Genomic DNA, 26,884 nt, shown 5'->3' on the forward strand with positions numbered 1-26,884 from the left:
AAAAAAAAAAACAAAAAAAAAAAAAAAAAAGATGAGAGCCCCACTGAGTGGCTGGAACGACTGAGGAAAGCCCTTCAGCTGTACTCTGGGGTAAATCCAGACAACCCTTTAGGGCAAGCGCTCCTCAAAACTCAGTTTGTGGCAAAATCATGGGAAAAACTTTAGCGGAACACTTCAGCAGGAGAGGACAGATAAGGGTAAAAGAAATAATTAAGCAAGAAAAGCAGATGGCCAGCAAGGGCATAAATTACCTTAGACTGATAAGAACACTGCAAATGAGCAAAAGGTGAAAAGTACACCATGAGGAAGACCTACAGCCTTCCTCCCATAGACCACGGCCCACATTCTAAAGACCCCGGCCCACAATTTTTGGAAGAATCTGCACAAGCGTGAAAGACTGATAAGCTAATTAGCATACGAAGAGAGGGTAGGCGGGTTCAGGTAATGAATATGTATAGGCATTAATGGAATATTCATTGTTTCAAGCTGCAGTGTTGCTTATTTTGGTTACCGGATTTATGGAATGTGGAATTTGACTTTGATAATTGTTACTGTGATTTCGGCTATATTTTTGAAAATAATAGTGAGCTCTTGGTGTTGCTGTAAAAAGATACCTGTGTGTTGCGTTTTGTAAGTAGTAATTCTGTAAGTGATAAGTGTGTTCTGTGAGTGTAAGCTGGAAAAATGGGAGGAAAACAAGAGTGGTGGGATTTTAAAGAAAAGCCCGTTAGGATGTGTTTTGAGTCACTGGAGGGATATTGGAGGATCCGCTGGTGGAAATGTGAATAGGAAAACATTGATAAAATATTGTAATCAATGGTGGCTGCTTTATAAGCTGGAATGTGGAGAAAAGTGGCCTTTTAATTAATAATTACAAGGTTATTAATAATTGTTATACTCATTTATGCTGGAAATGTGAGAACATTTCTGTATTCAGTATATTACAAATGTTGGTATGTGGTTATTGTCTTGAACATCCGAGGGGTGAATGTGAACCTCTGTATGTTTTAAAGTGTATATGGTGTAAAGAATTATTATATGTATGGTGGCGACAAGAAATTGAATGCCCTGACTGTAAGGTGTGGACGCCTTGGGATAAGAGAGAAAGCTGTAAGTGAAATTAGAGTCTCTGTGGCTGGGATAGCGATTGAGATAATAGTAAGAAAGGTCACTGGAAGAAAATGGGGGGGGCAGCTGGGGGAAGCGTGAATAAGAGAACTTTGGCTAAGTACTGCAATCAGTGGTGGCCCCTGTCTAAGTTAGGGGACAGAGAAAATGGCCCTTAAACGGCACACTGAATTATAATGTTTTGCTAAAATTAATGCTATTTTTAAGGCGAGAGGAAAAATGGGATGAAGTAATGTATGCTGGTATGTTTTTCACTCTGAGGAATCACCCAGAGTGGCAAAAGAGTGTGGTATTAACCTAGCTCCACAAGATCCCTTAATATTAGCAATGGAAAAGGATCAGAGGGGAGGTTGTGGTTCCTTCTATGGAGCAACCAGAATGAAACACGTTGTAAGATAAAAAAAACTTGTGCTAATGTATGTAAGATCTGAAGCCGGGGGGGTGGAGAGTAAAAAAACAAAACCCTGTGAAAGTGTTAAAGTATTGGGGTGAGTTTGTACAAAGCCCCGTATCCCCTCGAAGGTGCGGCTGAGTCACGCTGGATGCATGGCAGGGTGTTTGCTGTTTGCCTGCGAAGGCTGATATATAATAACACAGACTTAAAGCAACAAGCAACAAGTAGCAGATTTGCATTCAGGGTAAGAAAGAGTTAAAATAGAAGTGCTGCTGCAGAGGCAGGCTTGTGTAACCTGCAGAGCAGGAACAGCATCTCCTGCCCCGAATCCTCCTGCTGGTGGGGAGGAGGGGGTTGCTGTTGCTGACGATTTTGCAGAAGGACCTGACAATGTCACCCCGATTGCTGCAGCATTTGCAGCACAACAGGACCGGTAACGGCCCCTCTAGGGCAGGCAGCGGGTCTGAGGAGAGTAAAGGTGAATCTCTGATGGGGAAATTTAGATGTTTGAAAGTTAGTTGTGAATAGGACTGGATAAAGGTTCGAGTTGATTTTTACTAAGGTAATCGTGATGTAGAAAAGTTGGTGAATACAAAACCAACTTATTTGGTGTTAAACTTCAGTGAAAAGAATTTGTTACAGTTGTGGGAGCTGCTGGCCGCCAGGAAAATAACCTGAAACCTTTAAAGTACAAACTAAGAAAACAAATAAGAATGCCAAAATCTCCAAAATCTTTGTTAGGAAGAGATTTATTAGAACATCTAGACGTTTAAAGAAGGGGAAATGAAACCAAAAGTTAAAAATGATCAATTAACTAAAATGTTGAGCTTATCTTTAATTCAACAGAAAAGTGGAAGAGAGGACCTCCCTGAAGTAAAAGAAATCTTTAACCAGGTATATCTGAAAGTAAATTCCAGGTAAGGAAAAAAAATGCTTTACCTGTTACAGTAGAAATAATAAACGGGAGGCCTGCCTAGTTCAGGTAAAACAATATCCCTTGGTCAGCAAGGCTGTGGGGAATATTGCATAAAAACTAAAATAAAATACACTCTGTAGTAGTTCTACTAATGTAAATCTGAATTTATATAAAAGTCTAAATCAGAAATTGATAGGGCAGAACTTGTATACTGTAATAAAACAGGTGACTCAGCAATGTGAAATGTGTTTGAAAATTAGCCAGGGCAACAGTGGCAAGTTGATTTTTCCAGACTCCCAAGAATTGAGGGGGTACCAATATTTATTAAATGAATGGACACCCCAACGTATCATACAGTATTATAAACCTGCAACTTGGAATCCTAATGAACTTATTAACGGCGCTCGAGAACCTATCTACAATCTGAATCATATCATTCGTCTACAGGCTGTCTTGGAAATTATTATTAATCAAACAGCTAAAGCTTTTGATGTTAAATGCAATTTATCAACACAGGATGGTTCTGGACTACCTGCTAGCCAAAGAAAGAGGTGTTTGTGGTAAAGTAAATGTTTCCAATTGTTGTTTGAAAATTGGTGACAATGGTGAGGTAGTTAAACAAATCACATCAGAGACAGGGAAGTTAGCCCATGTTCCCGTCTGAATTTGGAAAGACGAATATTGACTTGTTTTCCTAGCTTCTCGGGAGCCCCTGGGTAAAACGAATCCTATTTTATTTGTTATGTGGATTAGCCACCTTATTGTTTTTGCCATGTGTTGTTCCATGTTTATAAGATTAATTCAACACGTTATAACTAACATGCAATTTGCTATTATGGTTTCACCCGATGGCGTTAAACAAATGCGAGTAGTATGACAAAATGTACACACAAAATAACATTTTAATAGCCAACAAGAATTTGGAAACAATTAACTCTTAACAATTCAGATAATAATGTAAGCTGAGTAAAAAAAAAATAGAATAGCAATAAAAACAAGCGCCAGGAACGCAAAGACAACGATATGGAAACGCCTTTTATACTTTTTCACCTCCGCCATAAGTTCTTGACGTGAGACAACAGAAAAACGCACCCTCTGCCTAAACAGCAACAGAAAAAAAAAAAAAAAAAAAAAAAGATATATATATATAAAATTTTGATCTTCTTTCTAATGAACCATATAGGTTAAACGTTTTGAGAACACTCACCTTACAGAATGTTCAGAGGGCGAAATGTCCACTCTAGACCTTTCTTCTCTGGCAGGTGACGTGGTGGTCTGGTGGTGAAAAAACCTTACATTGAAAACTGGGACCTGTCATTTGGCCATAGTGCCATGAATGTTACTATTAACAGACTTACCGGAGTGGTAAGCTCGGGAAAGGGGTTTGGGACTTCATCTGGGCATGCAGTAGCCATTGTTTATCACGCGAATGGTCCCTGTATACCTTTGAATATGCGCATGCGCGATTTTAAAGCCCCGCAGAATGTGCTGGAAAAATCTGGAAAGACCGCGCATGCGAAATCCCTATAGTCTAGCCATGATAGTGACGCATTAAAAAAAAAAAAAGGAGAACGTGTTAAGAAAAAGTGTTATTTTTAAGTTTTGGTTTTGTATGTTGTAATTGTGACGTATTACCTTGTGAGTGTTATGATAAATGTTGGGATTGTGGAAAAAGGTTTATTTGCAGTGCCGAGAATGAAAGTAGTGTCTAATAAACAATAATAGGATAAAAATAAAAAAAAAGGGGGGGATTGTAAGAAACTATGGAATAGGATATTGTTTATTAAGATTTATGTTAAGCATAATGTAAAGACTAGGCGCCAGATATCCAGGATGCCTCTTGTGAAAAATAAGATAACCGCCAGATGTCCAGGATGCTGCTTGTAAAAGAGAAGATAACCGCCAGACAGAAACAAGACAGACGACCCCATATAAAGATATACGAGTAAGGGGTTAACACCTCCACTACTTCATAAACACGAAAGTAAAAAGTATAAAAAAGGACTGTTTAAACTGCTCAGGGCGGCAGTTGGCGGAGCGCAGACTCCCCTGCCGTCCAGCGCTGTCTTTGCTCATATTCTACTTGCTATAATTAATAAAATTTTAATTGGATTATGATCAATTGTGGTCTCAATTTATAACAGGGGGGAAGCAGGAGGCCGCCCCCCGGGCGCCGGCGCCTCCTCAGCTCGCCAGACCCCCGAGCCTGCCGCGGCCCCGCTCGCCCCGCGCCGCTGCCCCCGCTGCAGCATCTCCCCCGCAGCCGGGCCCCAGCCCCAGGTGCCCCCGGCGCTGCCGTGGCGGCGGCCAGCCGGCCCCCCGCTGCCGCTCGGGAAGGGCCTGCGGCGGGAGCGGCTCCGGGCGGGGGCCGAGCGGCGCCGGTCACGGCCCCTCGCGCTTCTGTCCCTCTGCCGGGGGCCGCGCCGCCTCGGGCTGGCGGGGGTTGTCCCTGCCCGGCCTCGCCCCCCGCGGCGCGGGTGCGGGAGGGGAGCGGGGGCACGGCCCGGCTGCGGGCGGGAGCTGGGCCGGCCGGGGAGAGGCGAAGGAGAGGGAACCCGAGGGCGGGCGGGCAGCAGCTGCCTCCTGCTGCGGGCACGGAGGGCCTGGCCCTGCGGGGGGGGGGGACCAGCCCCGCAGCAGCCGGGTGCCAGCGTGCACAGCGGGGTCCGTGTGTCACCCACCGCCTGGGGCGGCCCCCGGTGCGCGAGGGAGCGACGCGCCGTGTCCGGGAGCCGCGTCTTGCGAGGAAGAGCCGTGAGACACCCGGGGGTTACCGGGGCGGGGGAGCCGAGCGGCCGGCGTTCTGCGGGAGGGAGGCAGGGAGGAGAGAGGGGGAAAGGCGCGTCTGAGCCGGCACATTTTCGCAGCGGTACCAAAGCGAGAGCTGTGGTGAGTCCTGGTCCGTGGGACCCTGTCTCCCCTCTTGTGTGCCCCAGGCGCCCCCTGCCCCTCCTCTGCCCCCCCTCCCTTCCCTGGGCCGCTCTGATTTTGTGTGTGTGGGTGTGACCCGGGCTGGACCGAAGCTGCTCTTACCGCTCCCCCTCCTCCGCTGGACAGGGGGGACAGAATATAACAAGAAGCTCACGAGTGGGCACAAGGATGGGGAGGTCACTCCGCCATTACCTCCGTGGGCGAAACAGACTGAACCTGGGGAAATCAGCGCGATTGATTAGCAGTCAAGTCAGAGCAGGAGAATGTGCAGGAAAAGCAAATCTTCAGAACACCTTCCCTCCAGCCCCCATTTCTACGGGGCTTAACTTTACTGCCGATTTCCCTGTCTCCTCCCCGCAGGGGGATGGGGAACGGCAGCTGCGGTCAGTTGATCACACGTTGTTTCTTGTTCTTTCTCCTCCTTTTCCTCCTCCTCCCCAAACCTTGCCATACAAACCCATCGTGTTTTGATTCCCTGTAGCTCTCCATCCTATTCTTCTGTCTGCTCCCTCTTCCCTTCTGTCTTTCTCTCTCATTCTGCTGCTCCCTTCTCTTTTACTCTCTCTGCTTGTGTCCCACTCCCTCTCCTTCTCCCCTTTTCTTCATCCTCCGCCTCTGTCCTGCAGCCCAGGGCTGGTTTTCCCTTTACATCTCTGTCCTCATCTGTATCCGTCTCTTTTTAGGTTTTCTTCTTCTCTTCCCCCCCCCGCCTATCCCTAATGTTTCTGGTCTGTTCCCTGACGTTCTTTTCCTCCTTGCACCTGTACGTGCCACTCGGGGTCCAGGGAGTTGTCTGGAGGCGGGGAGCACCTTCAGGAAAGTCTGTGTCCAAAGAGGCACTTACTACTGTGGAATTCCTGACTCCCCCCAGGCATGGGAATCTCCCAAGCCAACACCACAACTGACCTTTTCTTGGTGTTTTTTAAAGGTGATGCCATGAAAGGATGGGGTAAGAAAACCTGATGCCCTAAGCGTGTCATTTCCAGAGAAACATGTTGCTTATGTGCCTTCATCTGGGAGGAGGACAGGTGAGTACATTGTGTTGACTTGTTTCAGCACAGCTGTGCTTTTATTAAGAGGAATGACCTTCTTTTTCTTGTTAAGAGTTAGGGGTTGCTTTTTCTGAGAATTCTGCCCGTCTGTTCAACAATTGCTGATGTGTTGCGTGCTTTTCCCTCGAGGAAAAGGACCCTGTCTCAGTCTTATTTATTCACCATTGCTCGCTCTGTTGTAGAAAAAATTTCTCACCATAAGGCTCCAGCACTTCCAAACGGCAGCTTGGTGGTCTGCATAATGTATCTGTAGTCCCGTCTCAAGGAATGCGTTAATGGTGTTACGAATTATAAATTCATAAAAAGTTAAAAAGTAAAAAATTAAAAGCTTCCTGCCGTAGGAAGACAGTGTGTTGGGTTTGAAACCTTTGGGTAGGACGGAAGGAGGTTGCCACCCTGGGTCAGTGGTGAGTGCTGGCATGTGTCGTCTGATCTAGAGCTGATGTCTGTCACCACTTTAGCTCTAGAATTACTCTGAGACGCAGGGAACTCCAGTTCCCTTCAGCTGCAGCCTTGGAGGTTTTCCAAGCAGTGGGATGAAATTCCTGTCACAAGCTGTAACCCAGCTTAAGGAGAAGGGGGCACAGTTTGAGTTTTCTTCCACGTAGGCATCTGGGAGGTACAGTTCTGAGCTTGATACTGCTACTAGGAGATGCTTTCAAGTGAACTGGGTGTGGCTCTGGTGACCCAAAGCTGGACAGGGTTGGCAAATGGTGATGTAGAGTTTTGGTGGTAAACTTGACCAGCCTGTCTTAACGAGCAGGCATGTTCTTTGTTTGCAAGCACCGTTTAGTCCCACCTAGGCATCCCGAAAGTTTGAAGGGCCGTGGTCACATCATCCCTTGGTCACACGCAATGAACAGTTGCCTGTGCAGAGTTGTTAAGTTTTTAATAGCTATACATTTGTGTTCATGTTAAAATACTGTTTGAAGGATAAAGGGGACACATCCTCTACTTGTGGTGTTCAGGAGATCCATGTGGAAGAGCACCTAAACCATCCATGTAATGGCTTCATGCGTGTTCATACGAGCCAGCCCTGAGCGAAACGCACGAGAAGGGAGCAGAGAAACTGTCAGGACCGCCTCGGCTTGTGTAGCTCCCAGCTGTGGCCGGGATGTGCTACAGGAGCACCGGGCAGTAAGATGAACTGAGGCGAAACCTTTCCTTACAGCTTCTGTAATGAGATCTTTCTTAACCAGTAGTAACTTCTGTAATAAGGTGGTTTGTAACAAGATACTACTTTTTAAAAAATAACTTTTGTAATAAGATGTTTTGTAATAAGGTATTTTAAATAAGTAGCACCTTCTGTAATAAAGATGTTTTTACCGACAGTCTTGTTACCGGGAGCAGGGCGGGATGTGGTTTCCCGTGTGTGCCCTGTTGTGCCCCTGCCCAGGCAGGGTCGGCCTCAGGTGATCAGGTTCTAGTCTGCCGTTGGAAGCGTATTTTGTAGTGCCCGACAGAAATGCGGTTGCTCTGTACGCTGCCGAGGGAAACATACCCGAGCCCTGCTGTGTACTCAGCGTTCCCTTTTCTTCCTAGATCTCCGTCTGCTGGTGGACGCACCTTGGAAGCGGGGGTGCTTTCTGGCGGTGACAGACGTGCAGCAGCTGCCAGCTGGCTTCCCTTGTCAGACGTGTAGCGGTGCTGCAATAAATGGAGCTTTGGCACGGCAACGGGTGTCGCATCGGTGTTCTCTCCGTGTTCTTGACGACCAAGGGTGAGCGTGTCACAGCTGGAAGAAACAGCTGCTTCCTGTTCCAGCGGTTCTTGCTGACACGTGTATCACCCAGCGGCCGCTGCCCGGCGGAGCAGTTCCCAAGCTGGCGGCCGCTCTTCCTTTGCGCCATGTCCCAGTTCCTGTGGGGCGGCTGCAGGGGCGAGCCTGGCTGCGCGGCAACGAGCCGCCCCGGCCCCTGGCCCTTCTCTGGGACCCGCGGCAGCGGCGGCGGCTCCCAGCGCCGCGCCGGCCCGTGCGCGCTTTGTGCGCGGCTGCGGGGGCTTTGCGGGGTTTGCGGCCGCGGCAGTGAGGGGGGGGCGCCCCGCAGGAGGGCAGTGCACGGGGCTCTTGCTGCTGCGGACACTCCGCTCCGCTGCCTGCGACGGTGGGTGCTGCCCTTGATGCTGCTGGGGGCTCTGGGCTCCGCTCGCACCTGCCTGCCTGCTGCCTGTGCGCCGCGGGGCTGCCTGCTGGCTTTTAATCCTTTGTTATTAGAAATACCGACTGGGGGGGGGAGGGTTTAAAAACAACGACCAGACATCACCAGACCCACGCAGTTTTCTTAAGCTGCAGGAAATAACTTTGGCCCAGGATTTACACCCCAGTTTCCACCCACCCCGGCCCTGGGCTTCCCGGGCCGCAAGCACACGTTGCTGGGTCAAGTCGAGCTTCTCATCCACCAACACCCCACAGTCCTTCTCCTCAGGGCTGCTCTCCATCCGTTCTCTGCCCAGCCTGCGCTTGTGCTTGGTGTTGCCCCAGCCCACGTGCAGAACCTTGCACTTGGTGCTTCTTTCCTACTTTCCGTTAGATCTAAAGATGTGGGTGACTTCCCTTCTATGGAACATGCAGCAAGAGCACTATGTCAAATCAAGGTTCTCTCTCTTTGAGTTTCAGATTTTTTTCACAGGTTGGTACTTGCGTAATGGCTGCTTAGAAAAGAAATCTTTGCCCAGAGGAGCCTGCTGTGTGGCCCAGCTCTCAACGAGGTGTTCAGGCCTGGACATAACTTTTAATACCAAAGTGCAAACCAGTTCTGTTTTGATGGAGTTCTGAGAGTTCTGACACCGTTTAGGTAACAGCATGAAACGTTGGCATGTGGCTGAACTTTGTTGATTCAATAGCTGGTAAATATTCCCTGGCCAGCCTTCCAAAAGTAATCTGCCCAGGGGGATGCAGGAGGCTTGGCAGCAAGTAAAGCAGGGCTTTGCAGGGTAGGGGGGTGGTTTCTCATTGAACGTGTCCTCAGGGAGACTGACATGTTTGAAGCAAACGGGAGGCTGGTGGAATAGGTGCACACAGCCAGTGTGCGTGTTGTAAATAGATGTTATGATTGCTAGCCTTAGGCTCTGTGTTAGCAATTACTATATCCAAATATAAAAAAATTGGAAAATATCAGAGCTGCACAACAAAGGACAGCCCTGGGAAGCACAAAAGCCAGGAAACAAAACCGGTGCATTTACAGGTACCTTAACTCTGCATCTTCACGTTATATGGTTTGCTGTTAGATGCTGGCAAAACAGAGTGTATTACTTCTGGAAGAACTAAATTCTGCAGCAGAGTAATAATGAGTGCTGCTTATCGTATGGAGCCTTTCCCTCTTTGTAGACAAGTCAGCTAAGAAGTTAATTGTATTTGTGATTGCTTTTGCTAAAAATGGTCTGGCGCTGGAGGCTGTCCCAGTGTGCCTCCCCAGCCGAGGGCAGAGCCGTTTCTTTTTGCTACTCGAACGTTGTTCCTTACGTGATAATACCGCTGTAAGGGTACCCAGTAATTCACAAGTGGAGCTGCAACCCTTTGCAGCCTGGGATCAGATGAGAAGATGCCAACAAGTGATGTTGCAAGGTGGGACACGTGCTTGCCCCGGTGTCTCTCTCACTTCCATGCACTCTTCAGCCTTTGCCCTCAAGATCGAAGTCTTTTGGCCAGGAGGCTCCGTGAAGCCATGGCTGCTTCTGGAGTGCCTTGTGCTGCATGAAAGGGGAAGAAATGAGAAGCCCTACGCTCAGTTCCTCCTCCTCCTTGCTCATAGTTCAGGAGAGAGCGCAGAACCCAGCTGGAGTGTGTGCATCCCTGTAGGGACTCTGTAACCATAAGACTGGTAAACTTCAGAGCTTTTGGAGAGCAACTCTGAATTCATTGGGTCACAGATCTATACAACTTGCCACCAAGGGTACCACGTGATCAGTTTTCTATACAAAGTATAATTTAGCTGTTAGGCAAAGCAGAAGTTCAGGTCTCCATCTCTGGGTCCTCAGTGGAGATGTACAGCAGAGATGCAGGAGCCTCCAGGCACAATAGTGAATTGTGTAAAACAACGCCAAGGATGCAATTAACCATTTAGCTGACTGCAGAGGCAGACGGGCACTGTATGCCAGCCGCTCCTCGTTACTACTCTCTGTCTGCACAGCCACCTTGAGAAGACCTTGGGGCTATGTTAGCGAGAGAGCTCCTCACAGACACTCAGCATCACCTTGCCTTGCTCATGCTGCAGTGGCTGTCGGGGCAGCAGCGGGAAACCAGTGGGCGTTGCTCCAGCACCATGGCTGAGCGCTCAGTCTCGGGCTCTTCAGATCACACCAGAGTGAGCCAGGAGTTTAGTTGAGGCTTGAGAAACGAAAGCATTTGTAGACGTGCCTCTCAGCTGGGAACCTTTAGGTGACAGCTGTGTAAACCCTCTCGGCTTTTTCTTGTTTCAAGCTAAGCTGTTTGGCTTTGCATTGTGGATGAGCACTTTTACGGCCAGAAAATAACAGAGAGGTTACTTGATGCTTCTGGATGATTGCTGTGGGCTAAATGGCATGTGCTGATGGTATCAGATGCACTTTAGCCTTGTGCTCCAAACGAATCTGGGAGTAAAAACTCAACTGATAAACTACAAATGCACCGCATACTCTGGCTTTGGGTTCTTGAGTCATTAAAAGTAAACTGAGGCTCTCTAAAGAATAATTTTGTCCACATATGTTAAAACACGATGGCACCTTCTGCCATTCCACTTTCAAGAAAGGAACTTTTTCCTTTCCCCCCCTCCTCCCCCTCCTCCCCCCCCTCCTCCCCCTCCTCCTCCTCCTCCTCTGCGGTGCGCGGCGGGCGAGAGGCGCGGGCATCTCCTCTGCCGGGCAGGCTCAGCCGGCAGCCTCTGCACTGCGAGGCCCAGCCAGCTCGGGCGAGTCGCCAGAGCCCCGGTGCGGCAAAGTCCCTTCAGTCCCTTCTGGCCACCCTGTCCGGACTGCGCGGCCGGGCTGAGGAGGGGGGCGGCTCCCCCATCTCTCCCTCCCTCCCTCCCTCCAGCTCCCGGGCAGGACAAGCAAGCCAGCACCAGTGGGAAGCGCGCGCACACCATCATGTCAAAGAAAAAGAAAAATGGACTCCGAGTGCGGGGTATTCCAAGAAAAGTGGACTTCTGATTATTTTTTCACGGAGTACAAAGAAAGAGCTGTTTGTCTGATATGCCAGTATACAGTGTCTGCGTTCAAGGAATACAATTTGCGTCAACACTACGAAACTCAGCATAAAGGTAAATATGATTCTTTGGTCGGACAAGTGAGAAAAGTTAAAATATTAAGACTGAAACATGGGTTGACAACTCAGCAAAAAACTTTTGTGAAGCAAAAGCAGCTCAATATATCATCACTGAGCAAGCGATCAAGTTGCCAAGCTCATAGCATGCGCTGGCAGAGCATTCATAGAGGGAGAATTTGTTACATGTTTCGGTAAAGCACTTAGAAAAAGAATTAAATTATTTAAACTAACCCTGGTACTGAATTGGAAATTATAATTAAAAAACATACCTGCATTGTGGCAAAATACGTAGATACACTATTCATGGTGGGTGGGTGGGTTTTTTTTGTTTTGAATGATCTACGCAAGTGAGTAAAGTGCTTCATATGTGAAACTGTATTAGGAGTCATCTGAAAATACTGAGGAAAAATAAAACATTGTGGAGGCAATATTGAGGCAAAACCCATCACTCGGATGCCTGGAAAAGGCAAGAGCACGCCTGCAGTCCAGGCGGTGAGGCTGTAAAGAGGCTGTGTAAGGACACCGGTGATGACTAATACCTTGTCCTCTCGAGATGCAGACTTGTGTGGTTTGCAGCAAAACAAAATAGCACGTCAGCACAGGATACGGATGCATTTCCACAAGTCGTGCCAAAACGAGCTGGTTTGCCTTTACAATTCATTTATCAAAGCCGCGGGGGTCCCGGTCCCGGGGTCCCGGTCCCGGTCCGAGCCCCGTGGTTCCCGGTCCCGGCCCGGTCCGAGCCGCAAGGGTCACTATCCCGGGGTTCCCGGTCCCAGTCTAGGTCTCGAGCCCTAGTCCGGTGAGTCCCGGTCCGAGCCCGGGGGTCCTTGTCCCGATCCCGAGCCGCCGGGGTCCCTGCCCTGGGGGTCGTGGTCCTGGTCCGAGCCGCGGGGGTCCCAGTCCCGGTTTCGAGCCGCGGGAGTCCTGGTCCCGGGAGTCCCGGTCCCGGTCCCTGGTCCGAGCCGCAGGGGTCTCGGTTCCGAGGATCCCGGTCCCGGTCCCGAGCTGAGGGGTGTCCCGGTCCCCGGGGTCCGGTTCGGTCCCGAGCCGCCGGGGTCCCGGTCCCTAACCGCGGGGGTCACGGCTCCCAGTGGTCCCGGTCCCAGTCCTGAGCTGCGAGAATGCTGGTCCCGGTCCCGGTCCCGGTCCGAGCCGCGAGGGTCCCAGTCCCGGTCTCGGTCCAAGCCGTGGGGGTCCCAGTCATGGTTTCGAGCTTCGAGGGTCCTGGGAGTCCCGGTCCCGGTCCCTGGTCCAAGCCGCAGGGGTCCGCTCCCGGGGTCTTGGCCCCAGTCCCGGTCCGAGCCGCGGGGGGATCCCGGTCTCGATCCCCAGCCGCGGGGGTCCCGGTCCCGGGGTCTTGGCCCCAGTCCCGGTCCGAGCCGCGGGGGTCTCGGTTCCGAGGATCCCGGTCTCGATCCCCAGCCGCGGTGGTCCGGGTCCCCGGAGTCCCGGTCCCGGTCCGAGCCGCGGGGGTCTCGGTTCCGAGGATCCCGGTCCCGGTCCCGATCCGCGGTGGTCCGGGTCCCCGGAGTCCCGGTCGCGGTCCCGAGCCGCGGGGGTCCCGGTCCCCGGGGTCCGGAGGTCCCGGTCCCGAGCCTCGGGAGTCCCGGTCACAGGGGTCCCGGTCGCGGTCCCGAGCCACGGGGGTCCCGGGTCCCGGTGGTCTAGGTCCCAGTCCTGAGCTGCGAGAATCCCGGTCCTGGTCCCGGTCCCGGTCCGAGCTGCGGGGGTCCCAGTGCCGGTTCCGAGCCGCGGGGGTCCCGGTGCCGGGAGTCCCGGTCCCGGTCCCTGGTCCGAGCCGCAGGGGTCTCGGTTCCGAGGATCCCGGTCGCGGTCCCGAGCAGCGAGGGTCCCGGTCCCCGGGGCCCCGGTCGCGGTCCCGAGCCGCGGGGGTCCCGATCCAGAGCCGCGGGGGTCACGGGTCCCAGCGGTCCAGGTCCCAGTCCTGAGCTTCGAGAATGCCGGTCCTGGTCCGAGCCGCGGGGGTCCCAGTCCCGGGGGTCTGGGTCCCGGTCCCTGCTCCGAGCCACGGGGGTCTCGGTTCCGAGGATCCCGGTCCCGGTCCCAAGGATCCCGGTCCCGGTCCCAAGCCGCGGGGGTCTCGGTTACAGGGGTCCCTGTCCCGAGCCACGTGGGTCCCTGTTCCGAGCCGCGGGGGGTCCTGGTCCCGGGATCCCGGTTCCGAGTCGCGGGGGTCCCGGTCCCCGGGGTCCAGAGGTCCCCGTCCCGCGCCGCGGGGGTCCCGGTCCCTGGGGTCCCGGTCCGGGTCCGAGCCGCGGTGGTCCCAGTCCCCAGGGTCCCGGTTCGGTCCCGAGCCGCGGGTGTCACGGGTCCCAGTGGTCCAGGTCCCAGTCCTGAGCTGCGAGAATGCCGGTCCCAGTCCCGGTCCCGGTCCGAGCTGCGGGGGTCCCAGTCCCGGGGGTCCGGGTCCCGGTCTTGATCCCCACCCGCGGGGGTCCCGGTCCCGGTCCCTGGTCCGAGGCGCAGGGGTCCGGTCCCGGGGTCTTGGCCTCAGTCCCGGTCCGAGCCGCGGGGGTCCCGCTCCCTGTCCCGAGCCGCCGGGTTCCCGGTCCCGAGCCGCGGGGTCACGCGTCCCAGTCAGTGGTCCCGGTCCCAGTCGTGAGCTGCGAGAATCCCGGTCCCGGTCCCGGTCCGAGCCGCCGGGGTCCCAGTCCCGGTCCCGAACGGCGGGGTTCCCCGTCCCGAGCCGCGGGGTCCCGGCCCTGTCCCGAGCCGCACGGTGTCCCGGTCCCCGGGGTCTCGTTCGCCGTCCCGAGCCGCGGGGGTCCCGGTCACCGGGTCCCGGTCGCGGTCTCGAGCCACGGAGGTCCCGAGTCGCCGGTGTCCCGGTCCCCAGCCGCGGGGGTCCCAGTCCCGGTCCCGAGCCGCGGGGTTCCCCGTCCCGAGCCGCGGAGTCCCGGCCCCGTCCCGAGCCGCAGGGTGTCCCGGTCCCCGGGGTCCCGGTCGCGGTCCCGAGCCTCGGGGGTCCCGGTTCGAGCCACGGGGGTCCTGTTCTCGGTCCCGAGCCTCAGGGTGTCCCGGTCCCCGGGGTCCCGTTCGCGGTCTCGAGCCGCGGGGGTCCCAGTCCCGGGTCGCTGGGTGTCCCGGTCCCGTGGTCCCGGCCTCGGTCCCGAGCCGCCGGGGTCCCAGTCCCGGTCCCGAGCCACGTGGGTCCCGGTCCCGAGCCGCGGGGGTCCCGGTCCCGGTTTCAAGCGTCGAGGGTCCCGGTCCCGGGAGTCCCGATCCCGGGAGTCCCGGTCCCGGTCCCTGGTCCGAGCCACAGGGGTCCCAGTCCCGGGGGTCTGGGTCCCGGTCCCTGGTCCGAGCCGCAGGGGTCTCGGTTCCGAGGATCCCGGTCCCGGTCCCGAGCTGAGGGGTGTCCCGGTCCCTAACCGCGGGGGTCACGGCTCCCAGTGGTCCCGGTCCCAGTCCTGAGCTGCGAGAATGCCGGTCCCGGTCCCGGTCTCGGTCCAAGCCGTGGGGGTCCCAGTCCTGGTTTCGAGCTTCGAGGGTCCCGGTCCTGGGAGTCCCGGTCCCGGTCCCTGGTCCGAGCCGCAGGGGTCCGCTCCCGGGGTCTTGGCCCCAGTCCCGGTCCCAGCCGCGGGGGTCTCGGTTCCGAGGATCCCGGTCCCGGTCCCGATCCGCGGTGGTCCGGGTCCCCGGAGTCCCGGTCGCGGTCCCGAGCCGCGGGGGTTCCAGTCCTCGGGGTCCCGGTCCTGGTCGCGAGCCGCGGAGGTCCCGGTCCCGAGCCGCGGGGGTCCCGGTCACCGGGTCCCGGTCGCTGTCTCGAGCCACGGAGGTCCCGAGTCGCCGGGGTCCCGGTCCCGAGCCGCGGGGGTCCCAATCCCGGTCCCGAGCTGCGGGGTTCCCCGTCCCGAGCCGCGGAGTCCCGGCCCCGTCCCGAGCCGCAGGGTGTCCCGGTCCCCGGGGTCCCGGTCCCAGTCCTGAGCTGTGAGAAACCCGGTCCTGGTCCCGGTCCCGGTTCCGAGCCGCGGGGGTCCCAGTCCCGGTTCCGAGCCGCGGGGGTCCCGGTGCCGGGAGTCCCGGTCCCGGTCCCTGGTCCGAGCTCAGGGGTCTCGGTTCCGAGGATCCCGGTCGCGGTCCCGAGCAGCGAGGGTCCCGGTCCCCGGGGCCCCGGTCGCGGTCCCGAGCCGCGGGGGTCCCGGTTCGAGCCACGGGGGTCCTGTTCTCGGTCCCGAGCCTCAGGGTGTCCCGGTCCCCGGGGTCCCGTTCGCGGTCCCGAGCCGCGGGGGTCCCAGTCCCGGTCCTGAGTCGCTGGGTGTCCCGGTCCCGTGGTCCCGGTCTCGGTCCCGAGCCGCCGGGGTCCCAGTCCCGGTCCCGAGCCACGTGGGTCCCGGTCCCGAGCCGCGGGGTTCCCGTTCCCGGTTTCGAGCGTCGATGGTCCCGGTCCCGGGAGTCCCGGGAGTCCCGGTCCCTGGTCCGAGCCACAGGGGTCCCAGTCCCGGGGGTCTGGGTCCCGGTCCCTGGTCCGAGCCGCAGGGGTCTCGGTTCCGAGGATCCCGGTCCCGGTCCCGAGCTGAGGGGTATCCCGGTCCCTAACCGCGGGGGTCACGGCTCCCAGTGGTCCCGGTCCCAGTCCTGAGCTGCGAGAATGCCGGTCCCGGTCCCGGTTTCGGTCCGAGACGCGAGGGTCCCAGTCCCGGTCTCGGTCCAAGCCGTGGGGGTCCCAGTCCTGGTTTCGAGCTTCGAGGGTCCCGGTCCTGGGAGTCCCGGTCCCGGTCCCTGGTCCGAGCCGCAGGGGTCTCGGTTCCGAGGATGCCGGTAGCGCTCCCGAGCCGCAGGGGACCCGGTCCCGAGCCACGTGAGTCCCGGTCCCGAGCCGCGGGGGTCCCAGTCGCGGTCTCGAGCCGCAGGGTGTCCCTGTGCCAGGGGTCTAGGTCCGGGCAGGTGTAGTACCCACTTCTGGTCGCCAGGTGGCAGCAGGTCCCCACCAGCCCTGTGCTGAGCACTGGCCGGGCGAGCCCTGGGCCGGGTCTCAGCCCAGTTTACACCACCGGACCCCGGGAGCGCTCGCTGCGGCTGCGGGGTTCCCTGCGCTCTGCCCTTCGCCCACTCGCAGCCCGGGCACTCATACTCATTGCCTCCGTATGCAAAAGCACCTACGTGCCTCAAGCATTTCAGTCCTTTGCGTATGATGCGCTCTGTTTCGCTGTGGGAAACGGGTGCATTTGCTCTGTTTGCATTTGGAAGCGGCTGTTAGTAACAGCACCTTTAAATTATTTTTTTACAAAAGAGAAGAGACCTTGCAAGACTGCCCTTTTTGAGTAGGGAAAAACGAGCGGTGTAAATATGTGGCTTAGGGGAAGCTCCCACTAGGTTTCCCCTTGCACCACTAAGCCATCACGAGCTCTTGTGTTGACAGCCGCTCCCCGTGACGGGAAAGTCAGCCGTTACCGGAGTGAAGGGGTGCAGAGTACGCGGCAGGGCCGAAAGGTGGGACAAGGGAGCGGGGTCTTTCCTCCTCCTGCCTCCCTCCCTCCCCCCACCCGCCCCCCGCCCCCCGGCAGCGGGTACCCTCCGGCGAGGATTTGCTTTCCGCTGTGCCAGCCGGTCGGGGGGCAGCTCGGTTGCTCTCGGCAGCGCGTCTGTAAGCGAGTGCAGCGCTCTGCAGGCGGAGTCAGCGGCGGGCCGGGGGGCTGTGACAGCGAGCGGCAGCTGCTCTCGGCCAGCAGCTTCGCCTCGGGACCGAGCCCCCCCAGGCAGCCGCTGTGGGCACAGCCCGCACCCCCCCGCAGAGCCCCGGGGCCGGCAGGCTGAGGGGAGCCCGCGGCGGCACCGAGCCCCGGCCCGGCGCGGAACGGCAGCCCAGCCCCCGCCCGCCGCAGCTCGAACGGGCGGCTGGTGCTTCTTCTCGTGCTGGTGCTTCTCACTTTGCCCCGGTAGCCATGCGGAGCGCACCACAGGAGCTGTGCTGCCCGCTTTCTGGGGCGAGATGGTGAGCCGCTGCCTTTGCACTTGTCCGCAGCCAAAATGCTGCGTGAGCCGGGTTTTGGCTAGCTAACGACTATGAAGTCGTTCTCGAAGCAAGTGGTGGAGTCATAGTGTTACCGAAATCTCGGAATGAAGAACTTATCGACACCAATGTGATGTAGATAAGCAGACACTTCTTTATTGACGGCCGGGTGGGTGAGCGAGTCCTCTCACGATCAACGCACGCCAGGTCTCAAAATCAGACACCATATATAGAACTTATTCATACATATTCATTAAGTATTCATGCATAACCATGATATTTCCCGTAAATCATTAACATATTCTCCTCCTATATCCGATTCTGCGCAGTAGAGCTTAGAAAGGTCTAGAAATGGGTCTGGGGTACGATTTGGGTAGGTGGTATGTGAGTCAGTGGTCGCGATCTCCCCCTGCCAGAATTACCTGCTACTAAAGTTCACGGTTTCTTGGCAGGTAACCACAAGCTGTTCCAGTCGACTCTCCCCAGTTTCCATTAATCTCATATTCTTCTGACATCTCAATACACTTTCTTTATACAGAAGACTGGTCAGATACAAAGAAACCTTTCAAACCCTAAAGTTATTACCAAAGTTTCAACAATAATTCCAGCCCATTCTTCTGGCCTTGGTACAGGATGTACAGAGGGTCTCATAGCAGCTTTTACTGAGCAATTATAAGTTTCCTCAAAATATATTTTTATCCTTCTATATTTCTATTCTATAAAATAATTCTATAAAATCAAATAATCAATCAAATAAAGTCAATCAATCTTAACTTATTAACAAATCGGTAACAATAGTATACTACTGTGTGTGGGTGAGTGTCCCGCAACCCAGGGGAAAAGTGTCTGAGCTGCAGCAACAGCAAACTAGTTGTCCGATACCACAGTTGAAGGGAAAGTCTCGCGCTTCCCCTGTTCCAGCCTTGCAGTCCTGCTACTGCTTGTTGTGTTTGGTGAGCATAAGGACCGCTGAGCTGGCTGGAACTGACTGAAATAAGGAGTGGTTGAGCTGACCAAAGAGCGAGTCTCCCCTAGAAAAAGACCATTACTATAGTTATACAGCAAACACCCTAAAAATCATTCTTCTTGTTTAAGTTTTATAAGAAATATATATATATATAAAAAGAAATATTTAAAGAACTGTATAGATCTGTGCTAGAAAACCTAGGACATCTACTTACAGGTAGTACAGTAGAACTCCTCCTTACTGATTCAAAACAATCCATCCAAGACACAAGCTGAGGGAAAACTTCTGCTGTTTTTGAGTCGGTTACTGTACTCTGTCAGCAGCACATTGCTGGAGACAGAAGAGAAGAATTAATGTCTTCTGGAAGAATACAGTGTCCAAAAGAAATGCAAACCCAGCATCACTAAATTTGCACCCCAATCTAGAATGTTAACTGTGTCCTCAACAGCATCAAAACAGGTTTGCAAATGCACAAAATTTATAACTATTGCATGTATTGTTGCGATGACGTAATGAAAATAAAAAGGCATGCCCAGTGACTAATGTTCACTCTGATTGAATACTTATTTCCATTGCATTTTAAACTCATTGGATGAAAAACTTGCTCAACAACTTTTTTTTTTTTCTGGAAAAGAGCCCTTTAGCAAGTGTTGTGACCACTCCTTAAATGGTTTTCAGTTCAGTGGTCCCCCTAAAGAGTTCTCCAGTTAAGCTCATTCTATTATGCACGTGTGAAATATTTTTTTTCTTCCTAGCCTGAAGTTTTCTTTTAACCTAAACGTAGCTAGCTTAAATTGATATCACCTAGGCTCTTTTACCTTTATGCTACTCTTTTCCAATAGCCATGATGTTTTGTTCGCCTCTCAGATGGGAAAAGTGTGTGCTTGTAGAATGGTAGTGCATTTTTGTCCATGGGGTACAAAAACAAGGGCGTATTGGAACCACGCTGTTACAGGTCTGAATGTTAAAGCTTGATCTAAAAACAAAAGAGTTAACAGAATAGTGATTTGAATTAAAAAAAAAAAGGGAAAGGCGGGCAGGGGGGGAGACACGGACACGACACACACCAGAATACAGTAATATTATCCGGAAATCCTGTGTCTTTGCATCTCACGTACATTCTCATTGTTTCTTCACTCCTTTCCTGTTTGCACAGGTGAAATGGATCAGCACTTCATGTGGCAAGTTGTTTTTCTTCCCTTCCTCCTGAAAGGGAGGCAACTCCCTGCTACTCTTGGACTTCTTTGTTTCAGCAACACCTTGATGGAGCGGATAGAGATAAGGAGCATTAGATGCGGGAGCTGGAGCAGTATCAGAAGACTGAAGCCTATAAATCTTTAGCAGGAAAGCACAGGACAGACAAAAGACAAATCACACAGACAAGGTATTGAATGGGACAAAAATATGTGCCTGGAACAACACAAGATTCCCAGCTGGTTGTGCAGACTGACGCTCGTTTACAGCCTTTGATGTAAAGGCTTGTTAAAACGTGGATGCTCATCTCAGGGAGCTCATCTGTGGGTGTGAAATAGAACATTTTTCTTCGGGCAAATCCTAGTTTCATAAATATGACATACAGCAACCTACACTAGAAATAATAATTGTCATTATTTCGTCACAGCAGTGACCAAACCATTGTTAATTGGTCTCCATTGTTCTGGTATTGCTTGTTAAAGAAAATGCGTTTTGAATTCAGAAATTTAAAGTGCTAAAGCAGCTAAGTGGCAGAACCAGGCCTCGTCCCCAGTATAGCCCTAATCCAAGGCTGGTTTAACACTCAGTCCAGTTAATCACTGGGAGAACAGAGAAACAACAGATGATCAACTTGTGCACACAGGTGCTCGCAGAAACGCAGATGTTTCAAGAAAAAAAAATCAGTATATGTGAATAGGAATTGCTCAAAGACTAAGTGTGCTTGAAGGAGTGTGCGAGTTAAAGCAGGCAGAAAGAAGATCACGATCCGAGGAGGAGCCTGGAACCGAGGCAGAGACTGGAAGCAAATAGATGAATCAACAGGGACAGGGTCAGGTGATGGATTTGCAGAATGGACAAGACCAAAGGAAACTTCTAAAAACCTCGGGCATTGACTAATGATTTGATAAGTGTATATAAGCCGTGCTGTGTCCCTTTGCTCTCTGCCACTCGCTGGGGCGGTGGCCCAGCTCTGAGGGGCGATTAAAGCAAACCCAGTGGTACCCACGTCTGTGTAAATTTCTCCTTTAACACTATATGTGAAGCATATGACAGAAGTGCTGGTAATCCACTGGTGTTGTGACTGTTGACTGATGTCCCGTGTTAGAATAAATACAAGTACAATGGCTAACAGGCCTCACGTGCATGAAGAACATGAGAACGGTGGTGCTGGGTCAATGGGTCTGTGCTTTTCTCTGGTGCTCTCCTTGCTACCACCTAGCACTCAGCTGGCAAGCTCATGGGCACAGCCAGGACCAGTCCAGCCTCTTGTTTTCCAGGGAGCCGATCACCACACATATGGGAAACAGACAGTAGAGAAGACCTAGTTCTTCATATCCTTTCCGTTGTTTTGCTAGAGAATCTAAAGTTTGATAGACCTTATTTTGTTTGTATTTACATTGGCACTTCAGTGGGTCCAGACTAAATGGCCACTCTCTACCTGACTGCTGCAAAAATTGGTTTGAGCCCTCAGTTAGTAACCAGCCATTGGTTAACTTCGTCTTTGAAATACAGCAACCTATGGTGGAATAGGAAACTGAGACAGTTAGGGACGTCGGTTGTATTTACTTGAAGGAGGTGGAAAATTTTCTAGGGAAATTTAATAGTGTTAGCATAAAAATCCTGTATGTGGCACATGAGCGACTGCTCTAGGCAAATGGCTTTTTAGAATTAGAAGCCATCCCTGCCTTAAGTGATGCATTTAGAAAAAGTCTCTATGTGAATATTAAGCTCACACAGCAAAGCTGCAGCTACCTGATAGCACAGTTTTTTTCCTGGTTTGGAGGATTTTTTTATTCACCTAAAACTTTCCAACGGTCGTCACTGCTAGTTTATTCCCTATATGACAAATAAGTAGTAAATGAAGGTGTTTTCATACAATGGAACAATCTGCATGCTTGCATTTTTTTCACAGCTGTTGCAAAGATGTACTTGAAACCCTGAAGAGCTTTTGCTTTTTATACTACTGAAAACCACACTACACAGCTTTTTGCAAATTTCCAGTCTGGAGAATCGCAGAGTAACTGTTCGTTTGTTTTCGTGAAAGAAAAAAACCCCAACACATATTCCTTTAGAGGCAATATTTTGCTGCAGATTTTAGTTCTATCTTTTCTATTTCATCTACCTCTTCTCCAGCTCAGAAAGGTCTACTTCTTTAGAAATTCTTTTCATTTGATGTGTTAGAATATCTCTGTGTAGTAGTCGAAAAGGAACTGGACCTGCCCTTTGTCTCACTCAATTCTCATTTCTATAATACATGCAGTTTTCCTTTACTTATTAAAGAAAATTACCAAATCCCATACAGCTACCTGGGATCATGGATCAATCTGAATATGCGTGGCCCAGCACTACTTTTTGCAACTGATCTAAAATTCTGTGCCAAATTCTATCATAACCCAGGAATGGAAATAATAGGGATGACGTACTTTGCATATCTTCTCTGCAGGTTGTTACGACCCGCTGCAAGTAAATAAGAAAAAATACAGGTAGTGGACATTTCTAAATAAACCTCTGACATCTGAAGAAGTCATTTTAATATCAGATTTATTCTCACCATACTTTCTGCATGGAAGACCAGAAGAATCGATGCTTTTAATACAATTTGTGCAGGAAAGCACTGGCAAAAATACTAGAGTACTTGTAATGTTTGTTCCTACACCAAACATGCTGAGGTGAGGCTTAAAAGCCCACCTGTGAATTCACATTTGCCGCAGTGCTGTTAGTAAAAGCTGTAACTATCCGTATTTTTTTGAGAATGCTTAAAATAAAACACAACCTAACTCTCAGTTATAGAACAGTGTAGCACAGCAAAGACGTTATCATCTAATTTTTTCATTATAAGATGTGGGTGCATAACCAGGAAGAACACTAACAATTATTTCTTAGTAAACCTTTCCAGCATAAAACCATTTAGTGGGGCAGTGCAAATCAGAACATACTCTGACTTTAACATGAAAGAACACTTCTGCTGTATAGGTAGACAAAAAAATTGACTTAGTGGGATATTTTCATTCTCCCAGTTCTGTTTCCTCTCCTTTCATTGTCCGTAACCTAGCTACCCAGTGATTTTTGGGGGACGTTAGGGTTAGCATAGATGTTAGGTTAGCTTTAGATGCTTTACATGTTAGAGATGCATTCCTCGTGATTCTGCTCCACGCACAAGAAAAAGCCCGGTTTGCCTTTGCCTGGAGCGGGACTCAGTATGTTTTCAAACAGTTTTCCGCAAGGATACAAACACTGCCCCACTATCGCTCACAATGCTCTGGCCACAGTCCTAGCATAGATCACCATTCCACCTGGCCTCACAGTGTATCGATACATCGATGGCATCCTCAGCGGGGCAGAAGGGCCAGAAAGCGTTACAGATGCAATGAAAAACATTTGGGCAACACTAACCAAGTTGGGACTGGAAGTCCCAGAGTCAAAGTGCCAAGGGCCAGCACGAGAAGTTAAATTCCAAGGAGTCTGGTGGGTTGCAGGAGCTGCCTCTCTTCCACCAGACACACTGGAAAAGAAAGAATCCGGGCACAATCCATCCAGTACGCTGGAACTACAACAAGTTCAAGGGACTGTGAAGTACTGGCATAACCATAGTCCTGCCTTTTCCGTCATTGCTCGTCCCCGGTAGAATTTGTTATAAAAGGGAAAATCATGGCAGTGGACATCTCATCAGCTCTGTGGTACCGTCAAGTTCCCCTTCCTGCAGGAGCATAACAGAGCCTGGCCGCGGGCTCTCCACTCCGCTCCAGCCCCCGTTACCCCTGTCAGCACGTGCTGAGGTTGCAGGCTGCGCTGCTTAGGGAGCCATGGCAACACACATTTAGGATGGTGAATGCCGGCCATCCTGAAAGCCACAGCTGTCTCTTACCCTAAAAAGCTTCCTGTAATACTATGCTTCTCTGAGGTCCCACTTTTCTCAAATTGCCCCCACCCCAAAGCAATTTCCCCACAGGGTCCCTAAGCAAGGCAGTAGAGGAGTGGCTCTCTCAAACTCCCTCCCAGCCCTGCCCTGGCTGAAAGAAGGCAGAAAGAAGCCTTCAAATGAGGGAAGTTCTGGCTGCAAGAGAATACAAGCTGACCAGGTCTTGGGATCCACTGACATCAACAGAAATTTAGGAGAAAACTCCCCTTTCACATGAAACTCAACTCCCAAACCAAAAAACAGTTGTGATGGGAAACTATGGTGGGGGTGGTAAATCAGCACTGAGGGCAGGAAAGCATCAGCAGCATGGGAAACCGTTGAGTTGGGAAGTTGTTCTGTCATTAAAAGTCAAACCGTCACAACGCTGGCTGACCCAGGTGCTGGCATAATGATCGCCATGGAGATGGAACCCCAGAACACTGTGTGCCCCAACAAACGCCACACTGGCCAACTGCCGCGGCACAGAGCAGCACGCTCCTCGTGGTGCTCCTGCCCTCCGGGTAACCCCCAACCAGCTGTGCCGGCCAGCATCTCACCCCATCACCCCCCTTTGCTTCTGCCCACAGAGAGGTTCCCCCTCCAGCTGCTGACAGGACCAGAGGTGCCCGGCATGAGCTTCACCACCCTGACCATGCCGCCACCAGTCACTGCTGGTGTGCTGCCCTCTGTCCCAGGGCTGCTGATCACCGTTCGGCCTTCCCAGCTCCACATTGTCACCCACCAGCCCGCCCTGGCAACCTGGCAGGGGGTGCAGGGGCCCCTGGGGGACTCGGGGCAGGTCGTGCAGCTGCCACACGTGCTGCAGCTCCCCAGCGGTGTGCAGCTGCCCCCTCTGCCTGCTCCTTGTCCCCCTGCCTATGGCCGGGGACAGCAAGTGGTGATGTGGACACTTGTGCCCCACCAGCCAGTGGGGCTGGGCCCATGGGACGTGGGCCAGGGGCAGCCCCTCTACCCTAGGGGCTGCACTGTGCTGAACGTCCCTGCCCATGCTGGGCCCCTGCCACCCCAACACCCTGCGGCTCAGCATCGCGTGCAGGTCTCCCCTGTGCTCCGCACCCATCCTGGCAGCGCCCAGAAGCTGTTGGAGGCCTTTAACAACGACGTGGTGGCCAGTGAGGATGGCGTCCCTGCTGCCACCCCCTGCCAGCCCGCCCTGGATATGCTCTCTGGCAGAAGCAGGACCAAGCACCAAGGTGAGGTCTGCAGGGTGGCAGAGCCCATAGGGGTGACCTGCACCAAGGAAGGCTTGCATCACCCTGGGGGTGGCTTGGCTTCGTTTGCTTTTTCAGAAGTGGTGACCACCCCGCCAAGCCCAGAGAGTCTCCTGGACCTGCCCGAGCTGGGGCCAGATGCCTTCAACGAGGCCTTTCCTGAGCTGGCAGAGGACAACCTGCAGTTTCAGGATGAGCATTCGTCCGCCATGGACAGCAGTGACCCGCTCGCCTGGCTCTACAGCATCCTGGAGCTCTCTGAAGTTCTCAGCGGCTCCTGCTTGACCACCCTCCTCAACAAGTTCCCGGAGTTCTCAGAGTAAGTGGCAAAGGGTGGCTGCTCCAAGGAGCAATCGCTGGCGGCAGGGCTGGGGGACAGCGAGGACACCGACCGTGGTGTCCCTGATGTCCCTGTCTTGACCACCACCCTCAACAGGATCCCTGACCTCTTGGAGTGCATGATGGAGGGCAACTGTCCCAAGGACCAAGTGGTGGCCGCAATGCAGGAGGACACCAACCCCTCCTGGCAGAGGGTGGCAACATCCCCCTTGCTGGACGCCAAAGGCAAGCAGGGTGGGCTGGCAGCGGTCTTCCCCACCCGGCTGCCAGAGAGCCCCATGGAGCCCTCTCAGGAGGGTCCTATGGACACTTCAGAGGAGAGCCCCTTGAAGGGATGCCCAGAGGGTCCCCACAAGGGTCTCCCAGAGAGTCCTCAGCAGATCCTGCTGAAGAGTCCCCTGGCCAGCCCCCCGACTGCACCCCAGCATCATCCGCCCCGCATGGCCCAGCTGGTGGAGGAGGTGCTGCAGAGGCAGCCCCGGGTCATTCTGACCCACTTGCCACCACCACTGGGCATCTCCTCCTGCCGGGTGGTGCCCAGATCAGGCAAGGCTGCTGGCAAACAGGCCAAGCGCCCCACATCGGCTGACACCCTCGGGATGCCAGAGATGTCCCCATGGGGCAGCATGCCACCCAAGAAGAGGAAGAAGATGGTGGTGTGCCCAGTGGCAAAAAGCTCCAAAACCCTCTGGGAGGGGAAGCCACACAGGGATGCCACGGCAGTGGGCTGTAGTGGGGAGCAGGGGGGCAGCAGCAAGCAGAGGCCATCCAATAGCGACTATGTGCCCACCAAGCGAGCCAGAACCCTGAGGAACACCAGGAGACAAGGTGCTCCACGCTGCCCCAGTCGCCCTTGATATATTGATAGAGAAGGTGTGGAGCACAGATCCCTCTGACGTGTGACCTGCACCTGCCCACTGCAGCCCCGGCCCTCTACCAGATCTGTCTTTCTTAATTCATTAAAGGTTTGACGTTCCTTGCACAGTGCCTCTGCCTGCGGTCATTCGCGCAGCGGGAGATGAGGGTTAATGCAGCCCCTGCCACATGCAGAGACCTGACGCTCCACCTTCCCCTCTGGCTCCACCTTCCCCTCTGTCGAGGTGACACCTCCACCGAGCTGACCCACTCTCTGAAGTATTTACAAATGAAGGGACTTCTCATCAAGGGAGGCAGCCTTGGCAGGGGTGAGAAACAAAGAGCAGGTAGTGAAAAGAGCACCGTTATCTAAGTTGCGCAGGAAGAAGACTTCCAATGAGGAAAGTTCTGGCTGCAAGAGAACACAAGCTGATCGGGTCTTGGGATCCACTGACATCAACAGGAAATGAGTTTAAAATAGGACAAAGATAATGGTGGCAGTGGGAGATGGGGACCTCTAACTGAAATAGTTCTGCCCCAAAGAGGCCAAAATCCCACTTGGGGAGCATGCGTAGTCCGTAAAACACTTCAGCAGTGCTACTGAGGATGCGTACGCGTTTGCATTAGAAGCGAGAAACCAGTCACCAACCCTGTGTATGACACATGACCATGCAACGTGCGGCGCTCTGAGAAAGGCCCCGAACCCCTTCTCAGTGTTCCAATTGGACCTAAAAACTTTGCACGCACTTTTTAATTGCT

General features: G+C 53.1%; 1 protein-coding gene and 1 non-coding gene across 2 annotated transcripts; both read left to right on the forward strand.

Moving 5' to 3' along the window:
- Positions 1 to 6,820: 6,820 nt before the first annotated feature.
- Positions 6,821 to 6,905, forward strand: LOC121082382. Its single transcript, XR_005826003.1, has one exon. It is a non-coding gene; the product is annotated as a small nucleolar RNA SNORD45 (small nucleolar RNA).
- A 17,203-nt stretch (positions 6,906 to 24,108) lies between these two features.
- LOC121082381 lies at positions 24,109 to 26,159 on the forward strand. The gene is made up of 3 exons (XM_040581709.1): positions 24,109 to 24,913; positions 25,010 to 25,250; positions 25,368 to 26,159. Exons 1-3 carry the CDS (start codon positions 24,109 to 24,111, stop codon positions 26,125 to 26,127), a joined length of 1,806 nt encoding a protein of 601 aa, XP_040437643.1. The 3' UTR covers positions 26,128 to 26,159.
- Positions 26,160 to 26,884: the final 725 nt, after the last annotated feature.

The sequence above is a fragment of the Falco naumanni genome, unplaced genomic scaffold (assembly GCF_017639655.2).
Source record: "Falco naumanni isolate bFalNau1 unplaced genomic scaffold, bFalNau1.pat scaffold_88_arrow_pat_ctg1, whole genome shotgun sequence".
Taxonomy (NCBI): Eukaryota; Metazoa; Chordata; class Aves; order Falconiformes; family Falconidae; genus Falco; species Falco naumanni.

Coding starts and splice junctions, on each gene's coding strand:
- LOC121082381 (XM_040581709.1), top strand. CDS start 24,109: ATGATCGCCATGGAGATGGAACCCCAGAACACTGTGTGCCCCAACAAA. Junction 24,914..25,009: donor AAGCAGGACCAAGCACCAAG/GTGAGGTCTGCA, acceptor TTGCTTTTTCAG/AAGTGGTGACCACCCCGCCA. Junction 25,251..25,367: donor AAGTTCCCGGAGTTCTCAGA/GTAAGTGGCAAA, acceptor CACCCTCAACAG/GATCCCTGACCTCTTGGAGT.